Source organism: Lepeophtheirus salmonis, chromosome 11 (genome assembly GCF_016086655.4).
Source record: "Lepeophtheirus salmonis chromosome 11, UVic_Lsal_1.4, whole genome shotgun sequence".
NCBI classification, from domain to species: Eukaryota; Metazoa; Arthropoda; class Copepoda; order Siphonostomatoida; family Caligidae; genus Lepeophtheirus; species Lepeophtheirus salmonis.
The window spans coordinates 10,842,116-10,869,199 of record NC_052141.2 but is presented as its reverse complement, the minus strand read 5'-3'; the positions used below and the strand labels follow the sequence as shown (position 1 = coordinate 10,869,199).

At 30.2% G+C, this 27,084-nt stretch overlaps 1 protein-coding gene across 6 annotated transcripts in view; it reads left to right on the top strand.

Moving 5' to 3' along the window:
• Positions 1-27,084, top strand: part of LOC121125947 (band 7 protein AGAP004871) — a 333,305-nt gene that overhangs the window by 266,642 nt on the left and 39,579 nt on the right. For 2 of the 6 annotated variants that reach the window (XM_040721215.2, XM_040721217.2), the window contains exon 2: positions 201-342. The exons of the other annotated variants lie outside the window; for them this stretch is intronic. In XM_040721215.2, coding sequence (XP_040577149.1) covers positions 288-342 — 55 coding nt within the window. In that variant the 5' untranslated portion in view covers positions 201-287. The remainder of the gene's footprint in view (positions 1-200; positions 343-27,084) is intronic. 6 annotated transcript variants of the gene reach the window in all.

The window sequence follows — 27,084 nt, the reverse complement described above, 5'->3', positions numbered from 1 at the left end:
AATATATTCTATAATAAAAAGAAACCACAATCTACGTGATTATCACGCAATCCCATTAATAACGAACCTTCCTAATTATTGACGTTGAAACTATTTTACTTTGAATCAGTGTTTTATTAAATATTAAACATGGGATTGTTACTTTTGCACAAACAATAATTTAAATAAATGATAATAAACGACTAATAATTTCTATATAGAGACCCGGTATCATGCAGAAAAACATTCGACTCTAATAATATGACTACTACACTACATTAAAACATAAATAAATAAATCGAAGAAGAATGGAGAGTGGTAGTTCGATCATTATGGATGCGGAGAAAGTTCGAATAAACACACGTAAGTGATTCTTCTCTCCTTTTATAATGGAATGTAATAATGGTGTTCTTTTTGGAGGGGATTTATATTTACATGAGAGTATAGAGATAATTAGAAGTACTTTATCTAAATTCATCTTACTCATGTATATATATGTACAAAGAAATACAATAGAACCAACCATTTACATATATTACTCAAAGTAACTGAATGAAAAAAGGAAACCCAGATTTTCTAGGTCAGCTCTGTCCTACATTTTATTTTTTATAATATGTGCTCTATGAACACAAAAGCAAGATTTGTCTACTAATTGAAGGTGGATATACACTCATCCCAAAAATTTAAATACAATGTTAATATGGGGATTTCTCCTTTTCCTCACTTGTTCTTAAAGTAATATTTGTGTTGACGCACCAAAAATAAAGTGCCCCTCGACACAAAAGCAAAATAGATTGATTTTTCACCCAATAGACTGCGGTTTCACACTCATCCAACAAATTGGGAGATTTCTCAGGTGCTCATCTTTTTTAAGGATTGTTTCAATGTTGACGCACAACAAATGTAACCCCTAAACACAATAGCAAGTTACAAAGATTCATTTATTTTCCCAAATTGAGAGTGGATTACACATGTATTTTATAAATAATAATTATTTATCTTATCGATCAACAAAGAACATCTTATGAACCCCTTGGGTGTACGACAAATTTCACTCTTATAGTAGCTACCATTGATCGTCATTGCAAAAAATTGAGAAATTGTTATATTTTATATATTTAAAAGGGCTCATATTGGGTACACTATAAGTTTTATAATTCAAATAAAGATATTAAATTATAGCTAAAATATTGCTGTATCTAAACTTATCCCAGTAAATTAAATAATAACACTATAATTGACTCAAAAATGTCAATGAAATATTAGTTTGTGTTTATATATGAAGAAAACAAATAAATTAGAATTTTCCCTGTTCTTAATTTTTGTTTCAATTTGCTTTTATGTTGAAAAAAAAAAAGTGAGGCCATCAACACATAAACAATCAACAATAACTTTTCTCAAAAATCGAGTGTGGACTACATTAGTCTTCTTAATTATCTTAATTTTTTATCAAGAATGTATTCTTACAAATCCTTTGGTTGATCTACAATCATCACTTCTAATAATCAAAATTCTAGTCAAAACTCGTAACTTGTCAAGTTTTGGGATCCTCCATTTTTTTTCTAGTTTATTAATGCAAAAAAAAAAAAAAAAAAAAAAAAAAAGAAGGAAAATCTGTGCCAATATAAGTATGTGAAATCAAATAAATAATTATTGGGTATCTTCATTCATACCAGTAATTTGAATAATAAGCTCGTAATTGACTAAAATACGTCAACAATATAAAGGGCTATATGAAGATATATCCATAGAGTACATTTGTATAGTTATACAAATAATTGTCTATTTTTATCAACAAAGTGTTCCTATTGACCCTCAAGGCGTGTCAAATAAAAAGCAATTAAAGTAGCTAAAATTGATCATTACTATAAAGGAATGAGAAATGGATTAATTGTATTGAAATAGAATCATATCGTATATCAAATTAAGCATTATCATTACAATAATAATATAATTATTCTTTTCAGAAATATTGAATAATGAGTATATAATGAACCCAAACTATGTCTATGAAATATTGGGGTTTATATAAAGTAAAAAAATTAATTTAAACTTTCTAATTGTTCTTGATTTTTGTATAATATTGATTTCATGTTGACATCATACAGATTTAAAACTTTTTTTTTTCTTTCCACTTTAAAAAATCGTCTTTTTTTCCCTGAATGAATAACATTTGACTTTTAATGGCGTTGAGCAATTATAAAATTAATCAGAAGGAACATATGTTATCCCAATTAATGGTTCAGTTAAGTCTAGAGTTGACACAATCATTACCCTGATGCCCCAAGGCTATATAATGTTTCACTTGGCCGCTAAAATCTTACACTTATTTCCCGACAGACTATCTTAAATATTTTGATATTTTAGCTGGCTGAAGATAAGATGAGACAACTCATACACTCAGTATATTAAGTGTCGCAACCAGGCTGCTCTCGCTTGCTATTTCTCTTTCTCTCGTGCCCGCTTTCTCCCACACTGTACACACAGGCCAGCCACAGTATTGCAAAGCACCAAGTACGATAAACGGCTACTGAAACCTGGAAAGAGACTTTACTAAATTGCTACTAGAAAGTTTGACATTTTGCAAGCCCTGAAGTATTTTTTATACAAAGATTATAATGGTCCCTATTTTCCAATCTGGTATAGATATTGAATGCCCTTCATTTCGGAGTAAATATTTTCGGATAATTTATCTTTTTATATATTTAATTCTTCATAACTTCCTGGGTATTGGGAAACACCCCATACGCATCGCATATATCGGTCTGAAAAGTTTCTGATCTATAAAAGATACAAGACATTTTTCTTGTTTCAACGTAGTCTCCTTGTAACTCTATACCCTTTTCCCATCGATGCTTCCATCTCTGTAATCTGTCCAGTGGCCATTTAGTACTTGGTGTTTTTTTTTGCAAAATAAATTTTTTTCATTTTATGAAAATCTTTGCGGAACACAGCTTTGGATTATAATTTTGTATTGATCGTATAATGGTATACACAAATAGTATTTACAGTAGTTAATCAGCACCAAAACTACTGATTTATTGCACCTAAATAGTGCCAACAGAAAAATACTCAATCGGTTCCATTTTCACATAAATACTAAGATCAAGTCGCTCAAACGATTGTTCAATAACAGCTGCGCGTCCAAAATGGCTGAAATTTTGGTGAGTAATTGTCAATTGATGATAGATAGATGTGACTAACTTTTTTCACATAGCGGGGCGTCATATTTTATACATTTCTAGAGACAGGGTTGTTAATTTTCATGAATCTTGTGAAGTAAAGATGATTTTATGCCTTCAATTGGGAAGGCCTTTTCCTTTTATCTTTTCCTCTTGAAGCAAGACAATTATTATTTGCACTTCCCTCAAGGTATTAAGGATAATAACAGCAAACAAAGAACATTTCCTTTTGTATATATATAAATAACTCTATACATACATATATGAGCAAAGATATGATACGGGGTGCAGACGAAAAAAAATTTGATCAATAAAAAATCTTATTAACAGATTTTGAATTTTTTTTCTCTTTTTGCAAAAATTGTAGGCACATCACATCGGCTTTATCTCATTCGATATGCTCTTCATTACATGCAATGACAGCCTTAATGCAGTCCATGATACTGGTACAGGCTTTGACAATTGTGTCATTACAGTAGTTAGTCCAGACCTTGGAGATGGTGGACTTCAAACTATCCACATTTCAGAATGGGATTGCATTTGTGATGCCCTCCATGGCACCATACCTAAAGTAATTAAGGGGGTACAAGTCAGGGGATATTGACCTTGAGCCAGAAATCAGCAAGAGCTTTGGACTCACATTTTTGAGCTTTGGACGTCTCTTTGCCAACGTTATGGACATGCAACATAAGTTAGAAGGTTCTCACATCAACTTCGACAATGGCAGGAAAGTCTTTATTAGCTATATGTGCGTCAAGGAAGTAAGATGCACGACGCCCCTGTTCACTCTTTTGGTGGGTGATTCAAAACAAAAACCTTCATCAAAACAAAGCTTATTTATGCGGCAATCACATGATCAAAAACAAAAACCAAAATCAACCAACATTTTACTTATAAATTAATTTAAATGGCTTTAAATCGACAGGGAAATTTTGCAGGCGCACCTTGTATATCACATTTAACTTATTTGTCAGATATGAGTCGTAATATCTGTCGATACATGATACAATAAAAAAATGGTTTTTTTGTAATTTCATCTGTTTATATAAGAAAATGTTTTTTTCTTGTACAAACATAAAAAAAACGAAAAAAAAAAACTTGAGAGATCAAACAGCGTACTTAAATTGACTTAAAATTCTTCCAAAAAAAATTTGAGAAAGCTAATTACAACATATCTTAGCTTTTTTCATAATCATTCAAATAACTGTAGGAGTAATTTTTTTTTATATATTTTTATGATATACTTAGGTTTTTTTAAAATATGACCTTACCAAAAAATGAAAAGGCCCTAAAAAATGAATGTAGTAATTGTAAGAATTTGAAGAGTTTTTGAGTGGAGAAAAAATTTAAATAAAAAACTTTTGAGTGGACAATTCATTGAGTTCCGAATATCAAAATTATATATAAATCCGATAAAATTCTAAAATTACTTTATAAATAAAGATTTGATTTTATAACTCACACCATCATTGCTAAATCCTTTAGTTGTCTATTCTACAAGTTTTTTTTTTTTTGTTAATTATAAAGGTTCTTCCCCTACTGTTATACTTAAACTTGAATGAAGTTGCAGATCCAAAATTTCAGTCAATCAGTGGTCAGTTCTCAAAGTAGTGTACTCCAATATATCCATTACCATTTCAACCTTATTTTAAAAAATCTTTGAATTGCCACAATCCATCACATCCCCTTCAACTGGATGTCATAAATGTTTGACCCCTTATTAACCCCTTGAGAATGCCACAAATTGACTATATTGTAGCAAAATTTGATAGACGCAATTTAAGTATGAGAAATTGATATAATCATTCAATGTTTTTAGAAAGGCCGTATGGAGGTTTATTAATGAGTATTACAGGACGCAAAATATGAGCTATCACAATTTTCAACAGCTGCTGCCACATATAAATAAATATCTGAACATTAAAAAGAATTTTTCAGTTACCTCATTTTACCCACACTTTTTTTTTGTCCCCAAAGGTTATGGTAAACATTTTTTTAATAAAAAGTACACTCTCTTTCTATTAAAAGAAAGTTTAAGCTATTAAACCCTCCATTAGTGAACTAGGATATTACTCAACCTGGAATTTATAAAGTGCTTATTATTCCTTTAACCTACATTTTATGTCCAATGCCTCTCAGTATGCTTCAGACACTTTACGTATGATTGCATTCAATTCGGTATCGATCTAGTATATTTAACCATTTTTAATCAAGCCTCAGTGTATTTAATTGTTTTTCTTAAAGGCCGTTGTTTTGTTTTTTTCATTTCTTGGGACGTAAAACAAAAGCTATAAAATGGTAGCTTTATTTCTTATCAAAAAAGAAATAAAGATAACTAATTTGATAAATAAAATTTGCATAGAGTCATATAATTTTTTTTTTTAATTAATAATTTAATGTTTTTACTTGTTTTTTGTTTGTGTACTTTGTACCCCCCTCTTCTTCCAGACCCCACCCACGACCCACATTGTATATACAATATAGATTATTTAAATTACTTTGTCATATGTTTTTACTGCCTGTCCATTTTCATATAATAATGACTATATACATGAATTTCAATGGCATAGGAACACATTTATAACAAAGTAAGATTAATGATCAAATATTTTTAATATTTCCTTAATCTACTGGGTCGAGATTGGAGGCAGTACAACAAACTTTAGCAATCAAATGTGTTACTTTTGTTTCGTAATATATGATACAACTTTTAAAGCTTTGTTAAAGAGTGTTTTAAAAGATTGGAGGATCCCCCCCCCCTTTTCCAGGAATACAGAATTAACTGAACCTGGATATTTAAATACACACAATGATTTTTATACTTTTGTTTCTCGTTGCATAACTCTTCATTGCAACACTTTAAATTTATATCTATTGGCCTTCATCTTAGTTGCAGTTGGTCAGACGAATAAATGTGTTTCATAAGAATTATTAGTTTATATTGCTCTAGCAGTTGATATTAGGGGGGTAATGGGCAAAATAACCAGTAAGTCAACAAAACCTTTCCAAAGTTTCCTTCACAACATTCTGGGGCACTCTGTAATTGAAGACTAGGATTTTCTCTTTCTCTTGACTACTATTCAAGTTTGTTATTATGTTGAGTAAAAGCATATATTATATAAATTGATGCCTGTGTTTGAGCTCTGACTCAGAGCTATGGAGTATGCATATTTCATCATGAATATGACGAGTATATACATATATACTTTCAATAATACCTGAATAGAAGTTTTTTTGAACAATGTAATATATAAAGTTCAAAATATAAAAATAATTATTTATATATATTAAATATAGGCATATATGCATAACGATAGCTATATATATTTATATAAATATATGACTGTTGTTTGAAATGAGGATGATGGAGTGAAGTGTCAAAATCAGAGATTGTAAGGATCCATTAGTATTTAGTTGATTTAACATTCCATGTACTTGAAAGTTGTAAATAATACATCAAATATAAAATATATTTGATGTAACAATTGAATAATTTTTTATAAAAAGATGGGTAAAATAATGTGTCTTGAAATTAATACCAAAATATTTTTGACTATTCCTTAAAGAGAGAGGGAGGAGGGGGACAGCAATTGCTACATACATGACTATTCCATCTGCTTAAAATCAATAATTAATAAAGGCAGAGGGATTGAATTTAAATTACATTTCGAAATATTAAAACATATACAATTATTTACAAAACGAAACAAAACTGAGCCTTGAGTAAAAGTCCTTTTTAGACTCGGATTATAATTGGGGATTGCAATTGAATGCATACTCCCTATATGCTTTCTATATACCTAGAAAGATTTGTGTTTATTTCCTTCCACTCACAGCTGTTTTCATGAGATCTAATAAAACTTAATGACAGCTAAGCTGCTTTCTTCCCAAACATTTTTCTAATTGTCAGGATTATGCGCGTTGATGTTCGGTTTCTAATATTCTTACATATTTTATGCATCTTTGTACAACACTAAAGTACTCCCGTTAGAAAATAATTAAAAAAAGAAATGCAATTAAATAACTTATTAAAAACAGCATATATAATCAAGATTTCTGTGAAAGAGGGTTATAAGAAACATTAGTGATGTACGTTTTTGAATTCATTATGGTTGTAGCTATGTTAATAGAGAGAGCTCTTTTAGTGCTTGATGAAGCACAATAGAAGTGCATCAACAGTATTTGTGTAAGGGGCGTTTGAGAGTAAATATTTAAGATGTGGGCCGTTATCACAAAAGCATTTCGTTTAACAATGCATTCCTATTAAACGTTTGAGCGAGCTGGAAATTGCACAAATTCAAGAAGCCAAAATTGATTGTTACAATAAATCAATCATAAATTTAATTTCAAAAAGGGCCGCATTAGGCTACTATAATCTTTTTAAATTTAATAAATGTCTATAACAATAGCTAAAATTCTTTGGTATCTTAACTCATCCCTCAAATATTTGAATAATAATAAGCCTATAATTGGGCTTTGTGTGTATACATTTAAATGGGAAAGTTTTCTTTGTTTAAGATTGTTTTTAGTTTCGCAAACCACTAATATGTCAAGCTAGCTGGATTATTCTGGAAAATGAGTGTGAATTACATTTGTAAACTAACACGACTGATTGTTCATTTTTATTAACATAATATTTGTACAAAACCTTTAAATGTGCAGAAAATTGAGCTTACAAGGAGCAAAAATTGATCCTTGCAAAAAAAGAATGAGAAATTGAGAGATTTTATGGTTAAAAATTTAAAGTACGATATAATTAAATAATAGGAAAAATACTTTTAATGAAGTTACAAGGGATATTTATTGTTATTTTTTTCCAAATTAAGTCTGATTGACATTTTGATTCTTAACTGAATTATTTTCAATTCATATCAGCAAATTATTTTTATGACCATTTTAGGTGTGTCGTAAATTGCATTGGAATTAGTTAAAATTGATCATACATGTGAAATAATGAGAAATTTCATGATTCAGTGAGGCCATATGTGAGCTAATATAAGTCAACAACATGAAATAAAAGTTAAAAACTATAGCTGAAATTATTAGTTATTTTTACTCATCCCAAAAGTAATCTCATAATTTCCCGAAACCTTTTTTTTAAATATGTGTATTTTGTACATTATTGGTCAAATCGGATCATCGTGTTGTAAAGGTGTGGGTGAATACTACATTTTTTTTTTTTTTTTTTGATAGCCTTACGCTTGGGTAGTTTACTCGTGAATTATTGTGCATCGATTAAGGATCCTATGCAATAGATTCTTCATATCTGACATTTTTCAAATATCTGTAAAAAAAACGTGGCGAAAGTGACCATGAAAATTTGCAACTTATACGGGGCCAATACACTTCTGGCTCGATTTTTTTTTTGTTTAATGCTGCTCTGCTCTTTGAAGCTGGTGATCGAACAAAAGCGTCCAGCATTTGTGAAAAGGATACATCAAGACAGGGCCAGGTCACACATCTCTTTGACCGTGCGTCAGAAGCTCCAGGAGCTCAGATGGAAGTTCTTATCTATCCACCCTACAATCTAAGCCCAGCATCATATGACTATTATCTGTTCCTGTCTATAGCCAACGGGCTAGGGGAAAAAATTGGGCCACAATACAGGACTGTGAAAATTGAGTGTCCCAGTTTTTGGCCTATAGGGACAAGGGCATTATGAATTTGGATTCTTGTTGGCAACAAGTTCTCAAACAGAACAAGGCATACTTGGCTTCAACTGGATGATTGTAACACTTCTTATAAAAAAAATGAAATACTGCGAAAAATACAAAATAACTTTTTCCCCTACCTATTAAATTAGACATATAAATATATGCATATCATATAGCGGGGCACAGAATAGTGTACGTCATCTTACGCATCTCAAGAGGCCTCCAGCAATCTATACTTACCAAAGTTTCTATGTAGATTGGAAGTACAAAAAAAAAAAGGGATTTTCTATGTTTCTTATTCCATGTTCCAGATTGTTTTTATATTGTGAATAAAGAAATAAGATATTATTTACATAGAGCTGTAATGTAATAAAATTAATAGAAATTGGAAGAAGGAAGAGAGAAATTGCTGAGAAGAAAAGATAAGTATACAAAAGGTACATTGGAGCGGAAAACAGATTTGCAGAAAACATCAAAAGATACCATTTTTATAACAAATTTGCTTATTTAAACAACAAATAAATAACTCACTTGAATAATAGACGAACTATTTATAATTTTTTTTATTAGTGCCTATGAAGGTGGGTTAGCACTAGTATAGATGGGATTTTTGTAAGGTTGTGGAGATAATGTGGGAGCGAGAAATATAATAATAGTTAATTAAGACCCTTTTCAACATCAACTGCCTGTTTATATGATTTTGGAGGGAAAAAATAAATTAGTAATGTTTATTCTTTTTATTATTAATTTTTAAATCCATTTACACCAAAGATAGGTGAGAATGCATACTACAGAGGGAAAAGTTAACACACCCACGACAACTGATTTCATAACGAACAAAAAAACACATCATTTTTATTTAATTACTATCTTTCGTTTTTTTATTCTAAATATCCCCTTTTTTTATGCAATGTAATGATAAAATTATATTAGTTAATAAACAAACATAGATTTACGTAACATCGACTAACAAACTATCGAAACATAGCAGTTCAGACAAAATAAAAAAAAATTATGAAGCATCTCAATCATTCCATTAAAAATTAATATTAATATATATATATATTCACATTTCCTGACAATGGGTTCAATTCAACTAATGCCAGATGGTTAACATTTTTTTGAGGTACTTAAAGGAATAGGTGAGTATGCAGGCATAAATGGATAATCATTGAGGTAGGCTGTGTAGTGCAGATGAGGGTTACAACTGCAAGAATGTGGATAAGGAATATTAATGGAAGGTGAGGGTAGAGCCCCAACTGGCTCAGGGATCATTGAAGAAGAAGAAGGTATTGGAGATTCATTAGCCATGATTTCTTTCATTTTATCGACTTTGACTCTCCGACTGTGAGAAAGATTCCTTGCCTCCTGAAACTTTTCAAGAAAATTATCTATACATTCTTCATGTGCGTCTTAGAATGCATCCACCAGTTTTAATGAGAAATCTTCTTCTTCAGTATAAGCAGCTTCAAGGAGTGACAAAAGTACAGGTTGGAGTTCTTTGGATGTTTCATCAAGTTCAGATCGTACAACTTTGACATTTTTACTAATAATATGACCTTATTCCTTTTAATAAGAAGAGCCTTATATTCACTTTCAAGGAAGGGCTTTTGAGATAAATAGTACTTCACCAAACTCTTGTCACTCCCTAACAGCATTTCCTTTTCATGATAGACTTTTTTGACCTGGTCCAGCAATGAGAAATACAAGCTTTGCAAAGACACCTGGATAGCCAAATTGACGATGAAGAACACTGTTAACATAAACCTCCTGTTATAGGATTTTGGGGGAAGAAAATGAAATATTGCAATAAAGAGGAGAATCTTCTACATTTGCAATATAATTAGTGTACTGGGTAAATATTATAAGTATATTTAAACTCATATATTTTTATATTGAAAGCATTTTTATATCTATTTACAACATATTTAGGCGAGAAATCTTACGAGTATTGCATAACAAATATTCTGCTTGTATGTAAAAATAAAATAAATTAAAAACAAACGAAATAATTCCAACAATTTGAAAAGTGTTGGAGAGGAGAGCAGCTTAACTGACATGACTTTGAACATATCGGCTACAAGCAGTAACTAGGTCTTACATGAGCACAAAGTAGTTGTGATATTAAACTGAGATGTTCCCTTCAGATATCTAACTATAATGCAATTTTGGATCCTGATCCGAAACCAAATATAGACGCATACCCAAAGTTTGGACCTAATTAAAATAAAATCATAATTAAGATAAACTTTTTTACTGATTATTGATGCCGAAAAAATAAATAACTCAATGTTATGACTATTTAGATAAAACATCATTATTAGTTATTTTTGGAGTGATTGTTTTAAAATCATTGCACAGGTCATTACCTTTAATGTATGTCACAACCTCTTATCCAAAAAGAAACAAAAAAATGTCTTAAATCAGTGGATAGTTGGCCAATTCTTCGAACTATAGATTTATTATTCAATTATATATGATAAGTGAACATAGATTCATAAGAACTAATTCGTATGCGATATATTTAGAGAAAAAGAAGAAAAAATATCGTCATCGGACAACCAAATACAGAATTATATTTTTTTTACTTGTGAATGAGATAACAATGTTTGGAATAACCACATGATACAACTGATTAGCTTGATGTCACTTTAATCATTAATCAAGATAAAGAGAGTGTACGTTTAATGTAGATAATATATTTTTAACTTTGATTAAGTATTAAGCAATACTTTAAGGATCTAGAAAAAGCTTCAAACCTTGTTTATGATCTTATAAGTTCAGGTCACAGATCCTTTCGTATAAAACAGCGTGCGTCCATTGCTTAATAACGAACATTGAGCGTCTGCAACAGCTGTGTATACGTATGTAAGTAGGACTTTATTAAAGGTAATTTAATATTATAAATTTTCTTCCAAAAAATTTAATTGTAATTTTATTTCCAAAAAAATATATATATATATTTTTTGCAAAAAGTTTAATTTTTTGTTAAAATTTATCGACTTTCGAAATTTTTATGGAACTCTAATGGATTTTTGATAGCCAAAAGTATTTGGAGTCAATTATAAAAAATAGTATTGATTAAAAAATAATTGTTTCCACAATTGAAACAAATCTTCTTGCAGCACCAACTCTGAGCTGATATCAAGGATCTGGGAGGAATTTTGTAGTCTGCTAAAGGAGATTGTCATGAAGTCGATTTGAGGATGTTAGTATTACCAAAAGAGAATTTATTACATAATAGTTTTTTTCTATAAATCAGCTTTTACTTGACATTCGTTTATATTAAAATTGATGATTACTTCAGTAGTAATCATCCCTTTTTTTTCAAATCTTTTAGGTTTTCTAAAACATTTATTTAGACAGGAAATAAAAAAATTAGAATTATCTAAAATTTTCTGGTGAAAATACATTTAAAGAAATATAATTATACATTCAAGTTTATATTTCTTCACCAGATTAAGTCCTAAAAAGATACAAAATTCATCTATAATCAATAAACATGATATTAATAGCAAATTTGTTTTTAAACTAACAACTAGCTCGTTTTTTTGTTTTTTTTTTGCTCTTTCTAAAAATTTTGGGTATCTTCTGCAAAGTCTAAAAATGTTTTGAAGCGTTTGATGTAAGATATCTAATGATATCTGAGGCCAAGTCCCATGCACTTTTAATCCCCTTGTGGATTTTTAAATCGAATGCTCTTTATTTTGCATCCACCTAAATTAAAATAGCACACATTTCCTCTACAAACACGGGCTCTCCTACAAAAAAGTTGTTAAAAAGAGATCACATCCTGTACAAATGTTTTAAAAACGTGCCCTGTTCCAGGGCCCTTCTTATTTCTAATTATAATGTAAGCTAAAAACCTATAATTTATCTTAGCGGTACAAAATAGTTTAACAAAATTGGAGATTTTCTCCTTTTTTTTGTGTGTATTTTTTAAGATCTTCTTATTTTCGTTTTCTATCTTTATCGTAGCTAACCATCTATTGACAATAATCAATTCTCTTTCAAAAAACATTAAATAAAAACAAGAAACATTTTCTTTTCTTTAGTGGCTTATTAAGGAATTTTTACCACGTTTCATTTAGATAATGAAAGATAAGTGACCGTCTATAACTTTTCTATAATAATAAAAAAAACTTTCAATGATCAGGGTCTTAATATACAACACGTTGACGATGCTCTTCGTTCTGAAGCAATAAACATTCCACCTCATAATCTTTAATGCGCTTATTATGTAGGAAATAATGGTATCAGACCCATTTACACCATCATAAAAGTAATATAAAAACTTCTCAATATACCGATATTAAAGAGTATTCCCAAAAAATAATTTTAATTTTATTTTGTTTTATTTCCAAATAAATATGATTTATGTCAACTGATAAGCAGACTGGAATTGTTTTTCTTAAGAAACGTATTGTAGAAATAAATGTGTTTATCGATACGTATAATTTTATATGTAATATTATTAAGAGATATTTAGGTATAGAATGTCCTAATAAAATTTATTTTCTTTTTGAATAAAATATGGAAAAATTCATACAAATATGTACGTTCGAGAATGAAGTAAAAGTACTTTTATGAAAATATTCATAAATCCCACTATGCTGCTCATTGAAAGTCCTATATTTGTATTTATAATATGTCTTTAATTGTAAAAATGTGGGAGAAACAAAAAAAAATAAAAAAATAAACCAGCGCATGTGTAATCTCCTCCACGTCGTTGACAGTATCGAGGAGGCTGCAAATACCGTTGGCATATCTTTCCAGACTGTCTACAACATCAAAAACACACCCATATATAGAGAGAAGAATTAGCAACACTTTTGTAGCCAAAATTTAGCTAACTTCTGACCTGTTTCAATATGGCCCTCGTTCATTCCTAACCTCAACCGATTGGACGTGGCAGTTTAGAGTGTCTTAGAGATGAACGAATTCTTCACCCCTCATCCCCTCATCCAAATTTTGATTATCTCCGAGCTACCATCAAAACAACGCGATCACTGATGGGCACACCCTTCATCGTCAAGAGCTGTCAATCTGTTCACCAGCGTGTCCGGGTTGTTACTACTTGCTAAGGGGGACCTATTGAATACAAATTATGTATAGTTATTTAAAAATGGCTTAAGTTGGTTTTGAGTTGTATTTCCTTGATTCCATAAAAATCACGTTTTGAGTCCCCATTAGGTATACAATATATTTTCATTATTGATTTCTCTTAAGTCTCGCTCCTGCTATCTCCTCGCACTCTCCTAAATTCCTATCCCTACTTATGAAGTATAATAGATAAAAAATAAAAAACCTTGTTATCTCAATTACTTTTTTTTTTACCAGAGCCTTTTTATATGTTGACACATCAAATAAATATATCCATATTAAATAATCAATGATATATCCGTAAAAATATCATTAATATTAGAAAAAAACCATTGTTGTTAAAAAGAAACTTGATGAAAACACAATCAATCATAGCTAATTGAGCACTTTATGCAGTATTATTACAACCCATGAAAATTTAATGAACAATAGGAGTAATTAAATATCATTGTTACTAAGAAATATATATATATATTTAAAAAAAAAATGGAAATTAAAGTTTTGCTTGTAAAACAAAAAAATAAATAAAGTGCAATTCTGAAAACCAATAATTAAATAATATAAACAAATATTGTTTGATTTTGAAGTTTGTTACTAATTGAGCTATACTAAATATATAGTGTAATTTCCGGGTCATTGATTTAATGATACTATTTGATTAATGACTTCTTTTTTATGGAACAAGATGGCTCAATTGATTGCATATCCCTTTTAACCTGAAGCAACTATCCATTAAAATTGTTTTTAAATTATGTAAATTACTGTAATTACATTTCGTTTATCGAAAAAAACAATCATTGTGTTGGTAAACAAGTATTTAAAAAATTATTTTAGCAACTTACGATAGAGTGTTATCATGTGACGTTATCATGGATGAAGTTGGCTATTTTAAGGGCATAAACAACCTCGTTTTATAACTATAAAACTTCTTTTTTATTAATATTAAGGAAATTAGTGAACTATTCGATTATGTCAAAGTGGGACTATTAAATAAAATAACTTAAACCTTTGCTCTCCATCAAAAATTTGTCCCACTATTACCTATTGTTTTATACCGGGTGGTCCATTAAAATTTGAACATTTACTTATTCAATAATTATTGAAGGTTGAGTGATTGAAATTCATTCATATTTCGATAAATGAAAGCATAAGCAATTATTTAAAAAAAAAATATCATCTCTCTAGTTTACGTACAAATCGAGAAAATGACACTTGAACCTGATCAACGAGTTTCCATTTCTGCAATCCAAGCAGTTCGGAGTCTCCAAGACCACCATCTATGCCGTCAGCAAGTCCAAAACATGCAGAAAGACTAAAAGTGACCTGTAGGAGTTAAACAAAAAGCCATGCCAATCTGATCAAGTCGATTATGGCTCATACAAGAGATCTTGGGATTTCACACAATATTGGGCAGTAGGCTATCAAAAAAGTGAGTGGAAAGACTCCCTTTGCAGGGGTGGAGATGCAACTTTTGACACCAGTAATGAAAGAAATTCATGTTTTTCGTTTCAAAAAACTCATTTGAATGACTCTTTTGAACTCGTTTTTGACACTTTTGACCCCTTACAGCCCTTTTGTCAACCCGCGCGACTACACCTTTCGGATACATGAACTGAAGAAGGCCAGCAGTATCTGTCATCCAAGTAACGAGCCCTCAAAGCTTCTGTCCGCCAACCCTGGGACACTATGACATGGACTAAATCTGCAGCGGGTTCAGTACCTTCCAATGCCATCTTGAAGCAATTATTGCCGCTAAAAGGAGTCACATTAAAGATTAAGAGATCTCTGACACACATCTATTTATAGTTGTGTATTTTGTTGAGAATCTATTGTTAATTAATAGATTATATCTTGATGAATTTTAAAACTCAAAGTGTTGTGATTTTAATAGACCACTTGTTCGTTGATAGTTTGTAGTAAAAAAAAAAACTACCTTTAAAATGTTTAAAAGGAATAACGATTGTCGCGTATGTTTTTTGTTACATTTTTTAATTTGTTACGGGGTATTGATATCTCCCTCTAGGAGAAGAGTTCTCGACTTTCTTTGGTGTAAATTGATTTAAAAATTTATAATGAAATAAATATATTTGGGTTTATATATAATTATAATATTTTCCCTGCCTTCTTTCTATTGCAAATGTAGAAGGTTCTCCTTTTTTATGGCAGTAATTCATTTTCACAGCTCAAAATCATATTTCATGCAACTGATTTATCAAGGCTCTTCATTCAGATTTACAATATCTCCCTTCTCTTTTTTTTCACTAGAAACTACTTAACTCTAATTATTACCATATTTTAGATAAGAGTTATCTATTACAAAGGAAGGAATAGGATATTTTTGTTTAATTATTTTACAGTTTACCCCTTTCGGGCCCACAAAGAATTGAAAAGAAAATCAAAGATATTAATTATAGTCAATTCTTGATCTCTTTGATCATATTAGAACTAATTATAATTTTTTTTTTTAATAACTTTATTAGGTTTGCTAGAATTTAATGGGCCCCTCGTGTCCCTTTGAGTGTGAACGGTAATTTTTTATAATGTATCAACAAAATACTAAAGTGTTACATACTATGGAGTTGAAATCTTCACATTTTTTAATTATTTTGATATACTTTTTATTTATAATTTTATCAAGTAATAAGTCTACTATGAAAAATTAATTTAAATTTATAAAATTACTGTTTTACATGTGAAACCTAACGAAGCAATTTTTATTTCCTACAAAGTATAAAGTTAGATTATAGGCCATACAAATGACTAAAGTTTTATTTGTCTATATTTTTGCATGCACAGAAGGGAACATATTTTTCTTTTTGTTCTTACTCCGGTAAATGCCCACTATGATTCTCCATTATAACATATACATTTTTTTTCTTTTTGTTGGTTCAGACGATTGAGTTGCCGTCTCACACCCTTCATAAAATTAATCAGACTTTTGTCAATCGTAACTTTGAAGTAAAGATAATTGGATAGTTTAGGTTATAAACGATATTGATATTTACGCATACTTTATATGGAAGATCGAAGAATATTATTATATGAAACTGTGTTGTTGAAGAATGTTAGTAGTATGAAGCAGTTCATTGATTTATGAGATCGACTCCCCAATGCCTTTGTCGTAGAGCTTTACAATTGTAGGACACAAATGTTTGTAAGCCTTCCGTTCCGATAGACTACGAGTGTTCTTAATTTATATTTTTAATCACTTTAATCATCTTTGAGATTTACAAGCAAAGTAAAAATGTCGAAGTATCATAATAATAACATGAATGTTGGCTTCAAGGGTCAATGAAGCATCCCATGCATTCGTTTCTGTGGTAAACTCTTCATCAGCTATCACTTAAGTATTAGAATCATATAAAGAGTTGTCAATGTCTCCTTCATCAGCACTATCTGCTTCGTCTAAAATAATATAAATGTGATTACTAATAGTGCTGCTAAAAAGGTTAAAATACCTTATTTTGTGGGTTTCTTCCATTTATGAATAACTCTACATTCAATAATAAGGTACTTATAAAAATATTGATATGTACATGTATTTTTTGCTAATCACTCTACTAATAAAGAATACTTTTATATGAATACTCTAAAAGGACAAATACCAAAGAATAATGGTTCCTCCTGAACCAATTTTAAGATGTAATAAAAAAGAAAAAAATACCTTTCAAAGCCAGAGGGACACCAGTGTCCCAACAACTTTAAACTATCATAACGTTTGCATTTTTCATCAAAACATGGCAAAATTTTTAACAATTACTCCATATATTATACAAATAATAAACAATCCATAAAAACTTTAAATTATCTGTACATAAACAGCAGATGATAAGAAGAATGGTATTTTATGGAATTCCAAAAATGACAAAGCTTGAAGACTTAAAGTAGACGAATATAAAGTCCTATGATAAAAAGTTTTTTATAAATTTTAGAGATCTACTATTACTCTTTTTTAATGATTTAAAAATATATTCAATATATAATGAAAAATAGTTCAAGGAAGAATGATTGAAAATACGGGGCACCAGTTTCCCGTCAATGCGAAAGGGCTATAAGTATAAATCTAGCCATTTCCGTACATATTAGTTTGATTAGATTCAAATATCAGTATTTATCAAATACATTAAGTAGTAGTCCATTCAAGTACAGATAATTTTTTTACTTATATAGGAAACTGATAGAGATTTTATTTGGAATTTGTTCATTATATGAAGAAAAAAAATGTTAACATTGAGTGCTCAGGATGGTTTCTTCTTCATAATACAATTTATGACGTAGATAAAATTGTTTTATACTTATATGTTATATTATTTTAGTCTATTTATATGTAGAATAACAAATATATTTGGATTTCAATATAAAATAATGGAAATTGATTAATTTAATAGTTCTAAGGAGCTGTATTGGGACCACTATATGGACTTTAAATCAAATGCAGGTTTTAATTTATAGTTGCCACTCTCAGATAACCTAACTCATACCAGGTATTAGAACAATAAGCCAATGGTTGTCTCTAATAAAGTCAGTGAAATATTTCCCTTAATGCATCTGTATAAACAGTGTTGAGGTAAAATTTTGCACTTTTGTATGAATGAAAAAGTGTACAAAAGTGAGGTGTTTTCAATATGATTTCGTTTTGATGCTACCATAGCCACCCACCTGGGATTAAAGGCACTGCAGCCCTTCTTAATGAAATTATCGTAGAGGGACGCTGACGATGGAGGAAGGCCTTCATTTCATCCAAATTATGGTTAGGTGTAACACAACCTCTCTTCTCGACAACGTCTTGAATGGCATAGTAGAAGTGAGAGCTAGTCTGTCAAGGAGGGTGAACTATTAATCCATTATGCTTTACAATGTCAACAATTTTTGTTAAATCTTTATTCTGTTGCTCTCAGATGTGGTTGAAATCAGTTGCCCATTTCGTCGTACGTAAAATACCTTCCCCAAATCCTTCACATACCTCCACATAATACAATAATGACATTGAACCCCCTGGCATGCTGCCCTATCGACGTAGCCGGATGATGAACATGGTGTATAACTTCTCCACGATCTCAATATTCTGGATTCTAATAATGACAGGGGACATCTGAAGGCTCTGACCTAAATCCAACATGCTTTTAATCTTTGAAACAGGACTGCAGGAGGATCCCATGACTCTGATAATCTCATTGACAGTCACTTGGGCATGAAGAAAATTACATCCTTTGACTTTTTACTTCCATTCTCGCAGCTTTTGATTTTGAGAATGTATTCTATTTTTTATAAACCTATACCCAATAACTTAACATAATATTTTACAATATTCATTGTAAATTAATCCAAATTGATTTAAAGTCGAGTCCATGATTTTATCAGACACAATGTATGTAACTTAAAAAAATAATTTTGGAGTTCCCACTTTGCTTAATTTTTGATCAAAATTGTGTATATGTTGACGTATCATGATTGTTTTTATAAAATATTATTTCATTTTTGTAAGAGCACCAATTTATTTATTTGGATCCTAATATGACATGATTTTATTTTTATTTTTAAACTCATTTACTTTTTATTTATTAGATAGATAAAAGTCTCAAAATTGCTTTGATATTATATTTAAAAAAATAGTGCCAGTATATCTAAGTTATTTTATATCTTTTTCAGAAGTCATATATTTATAATGACAGGGTTAGTAGACATAGAATAGGAGAAAAGAGAATGATAATCCTTGATTGTAAATGTGATAAGGAGTTGTGTTTGAATAGGGACTTATCTCTTACAACTAATCTTTGAGTAATTTGTATTATTGGATTCATCTACAAAAGAGTAGGTACTTCTATTTCTAATCTTAAGATGAAACTGAGTAGAAGGCTTGTAATTCTCTTTAGATATCACAGGAGAACAATTAGGGAGGCGGAAGAGATTTTGTACAAATGAATAGAAGGAAATAATCGATTTATCAATATGCGCAAGATCCCAAAATGATCTCAGTTTTTCTCTCAGTCATCTGAATTCCAAAATATCGGGGAATATAGTAATTCAGGACTTTTTACTCTAACAACAATCCCCAGTTTAAAAATAGGACGCTCAAAGATAAATTCATTATTTTTTTTTTGGGTTGAATTCATTCGTACAAAATGAGTATGCCCCTCTGTAATTATCCGCCTATGAACTGAATCTGCCAGTATTATTAATTCTTAGATAAAAAATATATACATCAGAGAGTACTCTTTACAGTGCTATATGTACATCTCATTCAATATGTCATTAATATAACTATATCAGAATTGTATGATATACATTAGGGTGGACTATATTCAGTGCACCCTGTATATACACCCGATTCTACACTGAAAATGCCTTAGAAAATTTATTAGTATGCCCAAATTATTATTTCTTATGTAAAAAATAACTGTTTTTCATTTCAAGACACAGTTCCATATTCATACATACAAACAGGCAAACTTTGCTGTATTACTTGTGTTAAAATAACATAATCAATTACTAAGCAATAACTCATTAGAACACTGGTTCTTAATCTTGTTGGAGGTAGTGAACCCCAACATAGCAAGTTATAAGGTTGAAAATGGAACCCCTTTCCAACAAGGAAGGACGTGGTTCTAGGCCAGTTACTCCACCCCCATAATCGGTCACGTGTCGTGTGACTATAACCAATAACAAATTATTTGCATTTACTTTCAGGATATAGCCAAACTTTGATAGGTACTTAAAATAAATATCTTTCTGGGCATTTTAATATTGAAAGGGATTTTTGTTTTTTTGCTTTCTAAATTTTATCATATAGCTCAATAAACATCCAATCTACTTTCACATTCTGTTTTAGATAAGCAAATAATGACCCCTCATTTTTTTGTAGATGCTATGGTACATTTATATACATAAGTTTGTTTCACTGAAATGGTATATTTAATTTGTTTTCTTCGACAAACTATCGTTATTACTTCCTATCGACAAAGTTATTCATATTAACAATATTGTATTTATTAATCCATGAACACCAATACATGCTCATATTTATGTAACTTCACAATATGTGAAGCTACTCTTAGAGATGGAAAATAATTGTACTTCCTAAAATAAACAACGTCATTAAATGAAATATCTTAACTAATTAAAACGCCCAAGAAAGGACTTACAAAAAAACAAAAACACGAACATTATTTACATTAAAAAAATTTCAAACAATAATATCACAGAATATTATTTAAGAAAGGTTTTTTTTTTGATAAAAATATGATTTAATTCGAAGAAAACAGGATATCAGTGAAAAATTAAAAAAATATATTCAACACCCCCCTATCGTAAAAGAAAAATCATATAACCAGTCCTTGTTAATGCATTAGAATGTAATAAATAAACACATTTGATCAAAAATCTTCAATTGTTTGTGCCTACATTTCAAATATTTTACTTGGCTTTTAATTTATGAAAATAAGCAAATCCAATTTTAGCATAAAATAAATAGTTTTATTGGGGAAAAAAAATCAAAATTACTTTTTTAAACTCGATTGCAAGCATGTTAATGTCGTAATTATTAAAGCCCTGATATTCTTAAAGTAATAGTTTTATAATTTTGTTTTTATTAAAAAAGTATGATTTTAAGGTCATATATTAAAGGTCAAAGGAAAAAAGATCAAATATTTTATTTTAACGTATGTATACGACTATCCTTTTTTAGGGTGACCAATTAATTCAATTTTCTGCTGCATACTAAGTTTTGTTATAACATAATTGGCAGAAATATTTTTTATTTAAAATTATTATTTAGTTATTTATTCTATTCAATAATTGTTTTAAATTATTTTACTTTGGATTTTAAAGACTATAATTTAAAGGAAAAATTCACAAAACACGTGGCCACTTCAGAAGGGGGAGGGCGTCAAATGGCGTCATAAGGATAAAAAATTTGCGAAGAAAAGAACCATTATATTTATTTTTTTAAACTAAGTAACACATTTAATGGTTGAAAGATACCATATTTGGGCCAATAGTAGTCTTTGTATTATAAAAGTGCTTTTAAATTATAGCTAATTCTTGGAAATCTTAACATATCCTTATATTTCGAGTTCAAACCCTGTAATTGCCTCAAATATCCACATATATGAAATGTTGGGATGTATGTTGACCGGGTGCGTATTTAAAATTTGAAAAGTAGGTGAATAAATAGTTATTCTCTTTTACCTTATACAATTTGTGTATTGAAACTCTCTCTCAAAAAAAAATATCACAATCTTTCCAAAAATATTCTCAAAAAGACACAAAAGAATCGATATGGTATTTCTACTTCGCAAGGAAAACTCCCCAACAAAGAGCAAAAACTTGACTTACGAAGCAGACTGACATTATACAACAGGAAGAAGGTAATTATTGACGGTATTGTCATTCAGACGAGCTTCAACAAGATTATGCCCAGCACACACAATCACAAATATCTTTTTTGAAGACCAAAATTGCATTCAGTCCAAATATAATGTGGCCACCATACTGGCTAGATGCCAACCCGCTCGACTGCTCCTTCTGTCAACATTTCGAGGCCACTACCTGTCGGAGCACTCAAAGTAATTATCCAGTCCATGGAGGATACATTAAAGATTAGAAAAGAAACAAATGTGCCAACATCTGTTCATAGTTTAATTTTGAAGCGCCTCTAGTTTACAAAATTAGATTTGACAAATTCCAATTTAAAAGATGTATTTTTCTATTACACACCCGGTACACGAAGTAAGCAAATATATTGTCTATGAATGATTATCTCCTTCACATTTAAGGTAGTGTTTAAATGATGGTGGGACTTGTCAATTTCCATTAGTTATTCCACATTGCCAAAAACTAGCCTTTTAGTGCATCGTCCATGTTTGCCATCAAAATATCTGAAACATAATAATTGAAACCAAAATATGGGGTATTGGCTTTCACTGTATCAGGTCCATAAACTTTATTCACGTTATCAGTCGCTTGGCTTGATTTTTTGCCTTGTTCTTAGAAAAATGGTAAGATTTGGTGACTTTTTTCTTTGATCGTGTCTCTCTTTGAGGAGAGCTCAAACAATACTGAGTCAAACCATCAGATAACTGTCACAAAAAGTTTTTTTAATACAAAATATTATCTTTCTACGGGATTTAGTGTAAACTGATTGCACATATACAACGCCAGATACACATTACTATATCAAACAATTGGAAAGGTAATGGATTTCTGTTTACGACATTTACAATTATTTGGATTTCTCATTTGTTTGTTTATGATTGTTTTTATGTTGACGAACTACAAAGGACATCAAAATAGGAAGGAATTTTTTCATTTAGATAAAGAGGGTATATAAAGGCAGGTAGAAAACAGGGAGGGGGGTTATCAGCTTACATTTCCTTCATCTGTAGTTTTTTATTATAGAAATAATAAATGTTGATATTAATAGTATCATCATAAAAAAACTGATAAGCTGAGATTTATAGAGGCTTCAAATTAAGTCATCTATGTATTTTGTGGAGAGCTGTAATAATATAGGAAGTATATGTTGAGGGGAAAAACAAAAGTGATTGCTTGGCAGGATTGAAATCAATTTTTTACAAATTAATTTCCAATTTTCCAATAAATAAATCTTTTCAACTCTTCTTGATATATTAATACAGGATCTATATTTATTGAGTAAAATACATAGACAAACTAGTAATATTACTAAACCATTTGATAGTGAAGACCTCATCACTTTAAAGTGGGATACTATGTTTATCATTTGTTTCCTCCATACTGTACCGAAATGACAAAAGTTTAGATAATTTTTATTTTGCATTTGATTCATAAATCCTCTGTAAAAATTTAAAAACTGTTTTTTATTCCAAAAGAGTCTTTCTTTTTTTGGAATTAATGAACAATATTAGTATATTCAATAATAATCTATTCCACATTCGTTATCAAAAAACGAAAACGAGGATACAAATTAGAATACATATGCATAATACGCCTTGCCAACAGAGTATATTACTTGACCGGATGGTCCATTGAAATCTGAACACTGACAAATCATTTTTGAATATATTAAAGCATAAACAACTACAAAACAAAAAAATCTGAGCTCTCTAGCTTACGTACAAGAATATGCAAATAACACTTGAATATGATCAACGAATCTCCATTCTTGCACTCCGAGCAGTTGGGTGTCTCAGGACGACCATCTATGCCGTTGGTAAGTCCAGTACATTGTTGAGGAAGACAAGTTTTGACAAAAAAGGAAAAACAGGACGTAGAGGAGTTAATCAAAACAGCCCTTCCCCATCCTCTCAAGTCCATGCAGTTCCATGCAAGAGACTGGGTTTCACGCCTGACTTTCTTGAAAGCTATCAAAAAAATAGGTTGAAAGAGCCTTATGAGAATGGATATGCCACAAGAAACTAAAGAACCCCATTTCCTCCGTTTCAAGCCTCTTTTGAATGAGTCTTTCAAGTTATTTTTAACTCTTTTTTTTACAATTTTGGCCTCCCTACGGCCCTGAGGTCAACTCAACAACTAGGCCTGCAGTGTCCACCATCCAGACAACGAATCCCTCAAATCCACAGTCCACAAATACTGAAACTACATCTGCAGCGTGTGCCAGCCCTTCCACCACCATCTGTAAGTCATCATTGCCGCTATGGACGGCTCATTCATGATAAAGAGAGATCAGGCACTTATTTATTCATTTTATAATAATAATTTTGTTGAAATGCTATTGTTAATTAATAAATAATATATTTTTGAAGCTTCACGTTCAGCGTGTTTATATTTTAATGTACCACTCTGTACTTGTGATATCGTTAGAAACGAAATTCTTTTGACGTTAGGCAAGTAAAAACAATATTGTTCCATTATTGGTTATAGATTTACTTATAATCTAAAGGACTTAAAACATATAAATCCTATACCTCCCTTTAGATTGATAATTCTAAAGACACAAACTGAATTTATTTATTTTTCTAATTTCTATAAACTTATAAATCAATGTTTTTTTGATCGATTGAAGGTTATTTTCTTTTTAATTGTATAAAAAACAAAATATTAGTATCCATCTTGAAAACTTCATATATTTATAAGTCATTGATATGGGTCTAATTATAATTTTAAATGAGACTAATTGCAAGAACAATCCAAAAGCCCAGAAAAACTTTTCTAAAGCATCAAATTGTTTTGATCTACTAAAAATCAAGGATTTTTAGAGCGAAACCCAACAATAATATACATAAAGAGTGATAACTCTATTTAACACCCCAGAAGATTTTTGTATATTGGATTTTCCCTTAGACAAATCACCCGATAAAAAAAAGTCAAATAAAAGCTTCATTATTTTTTTTTTATATAATTCAGTAATAGCTTTTGGCGTTAAAAATGGCCTCGACTTCTTTGCAGAAGTGGTGCAATGTCTGGATGACAATCACTTTTGAGAGTTTCCTGAATTCCTCCTGGATACAGGACATCAGCTCAGATTTTGTGTTAAATGAGGATCCGACAAAGTCAAAGTAAAAAAAAATATATATATATATATCACATCAAGTTCAACTTTGAGTGCTTTGCATCTTATATAATTTATATCACAAATCATCTGCCACACACATCTTGATCTGGTTTTCAAAACAGTCCAAATCCCTGGCAATAACCTTTATTGATTTGTATAGCTGATCATCATTGATTTTTTTGCAATAACATCCTGATCCATCTGACAATCTTATGTTTCAGAACGCTTGAATGTGGTTCATAATCAACTCCGGACTCTTTCAGTTCTTTCTTGACTCTACAGACATATAACTTGTTCATGCTTACGGAGTTTGCAATCTCATTATCTTCTCGTCTGACAGGGATAGCTACAAAACAACAAACAACATTCTACCTACAGTTGCAAAGCTGTTGCCTTCACTCAAAATGTGTTTTTGAAACAACAGTAACAGACCGTTTCTTGATATATTCTTTTAAGATTTAATTAAATACTACCCATTGATTTTTGACCTTTTTCAGCTTCTTTTTGAAGAAAATATTGTAAGGTTAAATAAGTTATATCTAAGGCTCCTAATTACTTTGTTTTTTATCCCGATTTTCAGAACAAGTGTCTTAATTAAGTTTATGAAAGAATTAATCATAATTTCCGCTTTCATACAAATATATCATTAAGGAAATGAAATAAACAAATATCGTTGCTATAATTAAATGGACAGAATCTCAAAATACCCATTCCTTAATATCTTCCTTTTATTTAGGGGAGTCCGGGTACAGTTGCAGAGGTGAACGGATCCCAATAGTTAAGCTTACAAAATTTACATCCCAATTGAGTAAGCAATTTATATTTCTATTACAACTTTTCTTTGAGATATTGGATAAGAACTGATTACTAGGGATACAAGTGCTTTCTTTGTGGATCATTAATTTTCGATAATACGGTCAGTTTTTCTGTAACTAATATCGTATGAGTTATTGACTACTTGTGGTAGTACAAAGTATATTACTAATAGAGTCTCGACTAAAAGATAAATTTTGCACTAATATTTTAGAAGATATCTACTTTTTAACCCCTCAGTATTACTCTTCAGTTTTACAGAGGATAGTCACAAGTAACTACTCAATACCCATTTATATAACATGTTCTATCCTCAAGAATAAAAGAGTGGTAAGAGTTTAAGAAACAAAATTCAAGACCCATAAAAGTTGACAAGTTGCGTACATACAATTTGTGTGGAAATTATTGACTAATATAACTTTTAAATAATAGCAAACATATATAGGTATGTTATGTTGTTGTTTGGCAAGTTTTAGTCGAATCAGTTTAGAGTAATTGAGAAACAATGATTGCAACTGTCCTTGTCTATTAGGAGATTCGCAACATTTGACGGATTGCATGTAAAAGCAGTTTGAGAAAAGAATATTTACAGACATAACCTTTTATTCTGATTCAAATAGTGTATAAAAAATATAATGACAATTACTCCAACTGACCTAAGAATCTTGTTTGAAGTAATAAATAGAATTTATACTTCCTTTTTTAAGAACTACCTGGGAGCAATTTGTGCATATTGAGCTTAGCAAAATATTTTTCCCGAGTCTGTTGTCCATTCAACATTTAATTTCAGTTATGTCAATATGTCCTATATTTTGTCTACAGCGACGGAGTAATCTGAACTTTTCCAAAGAATCTACTACTC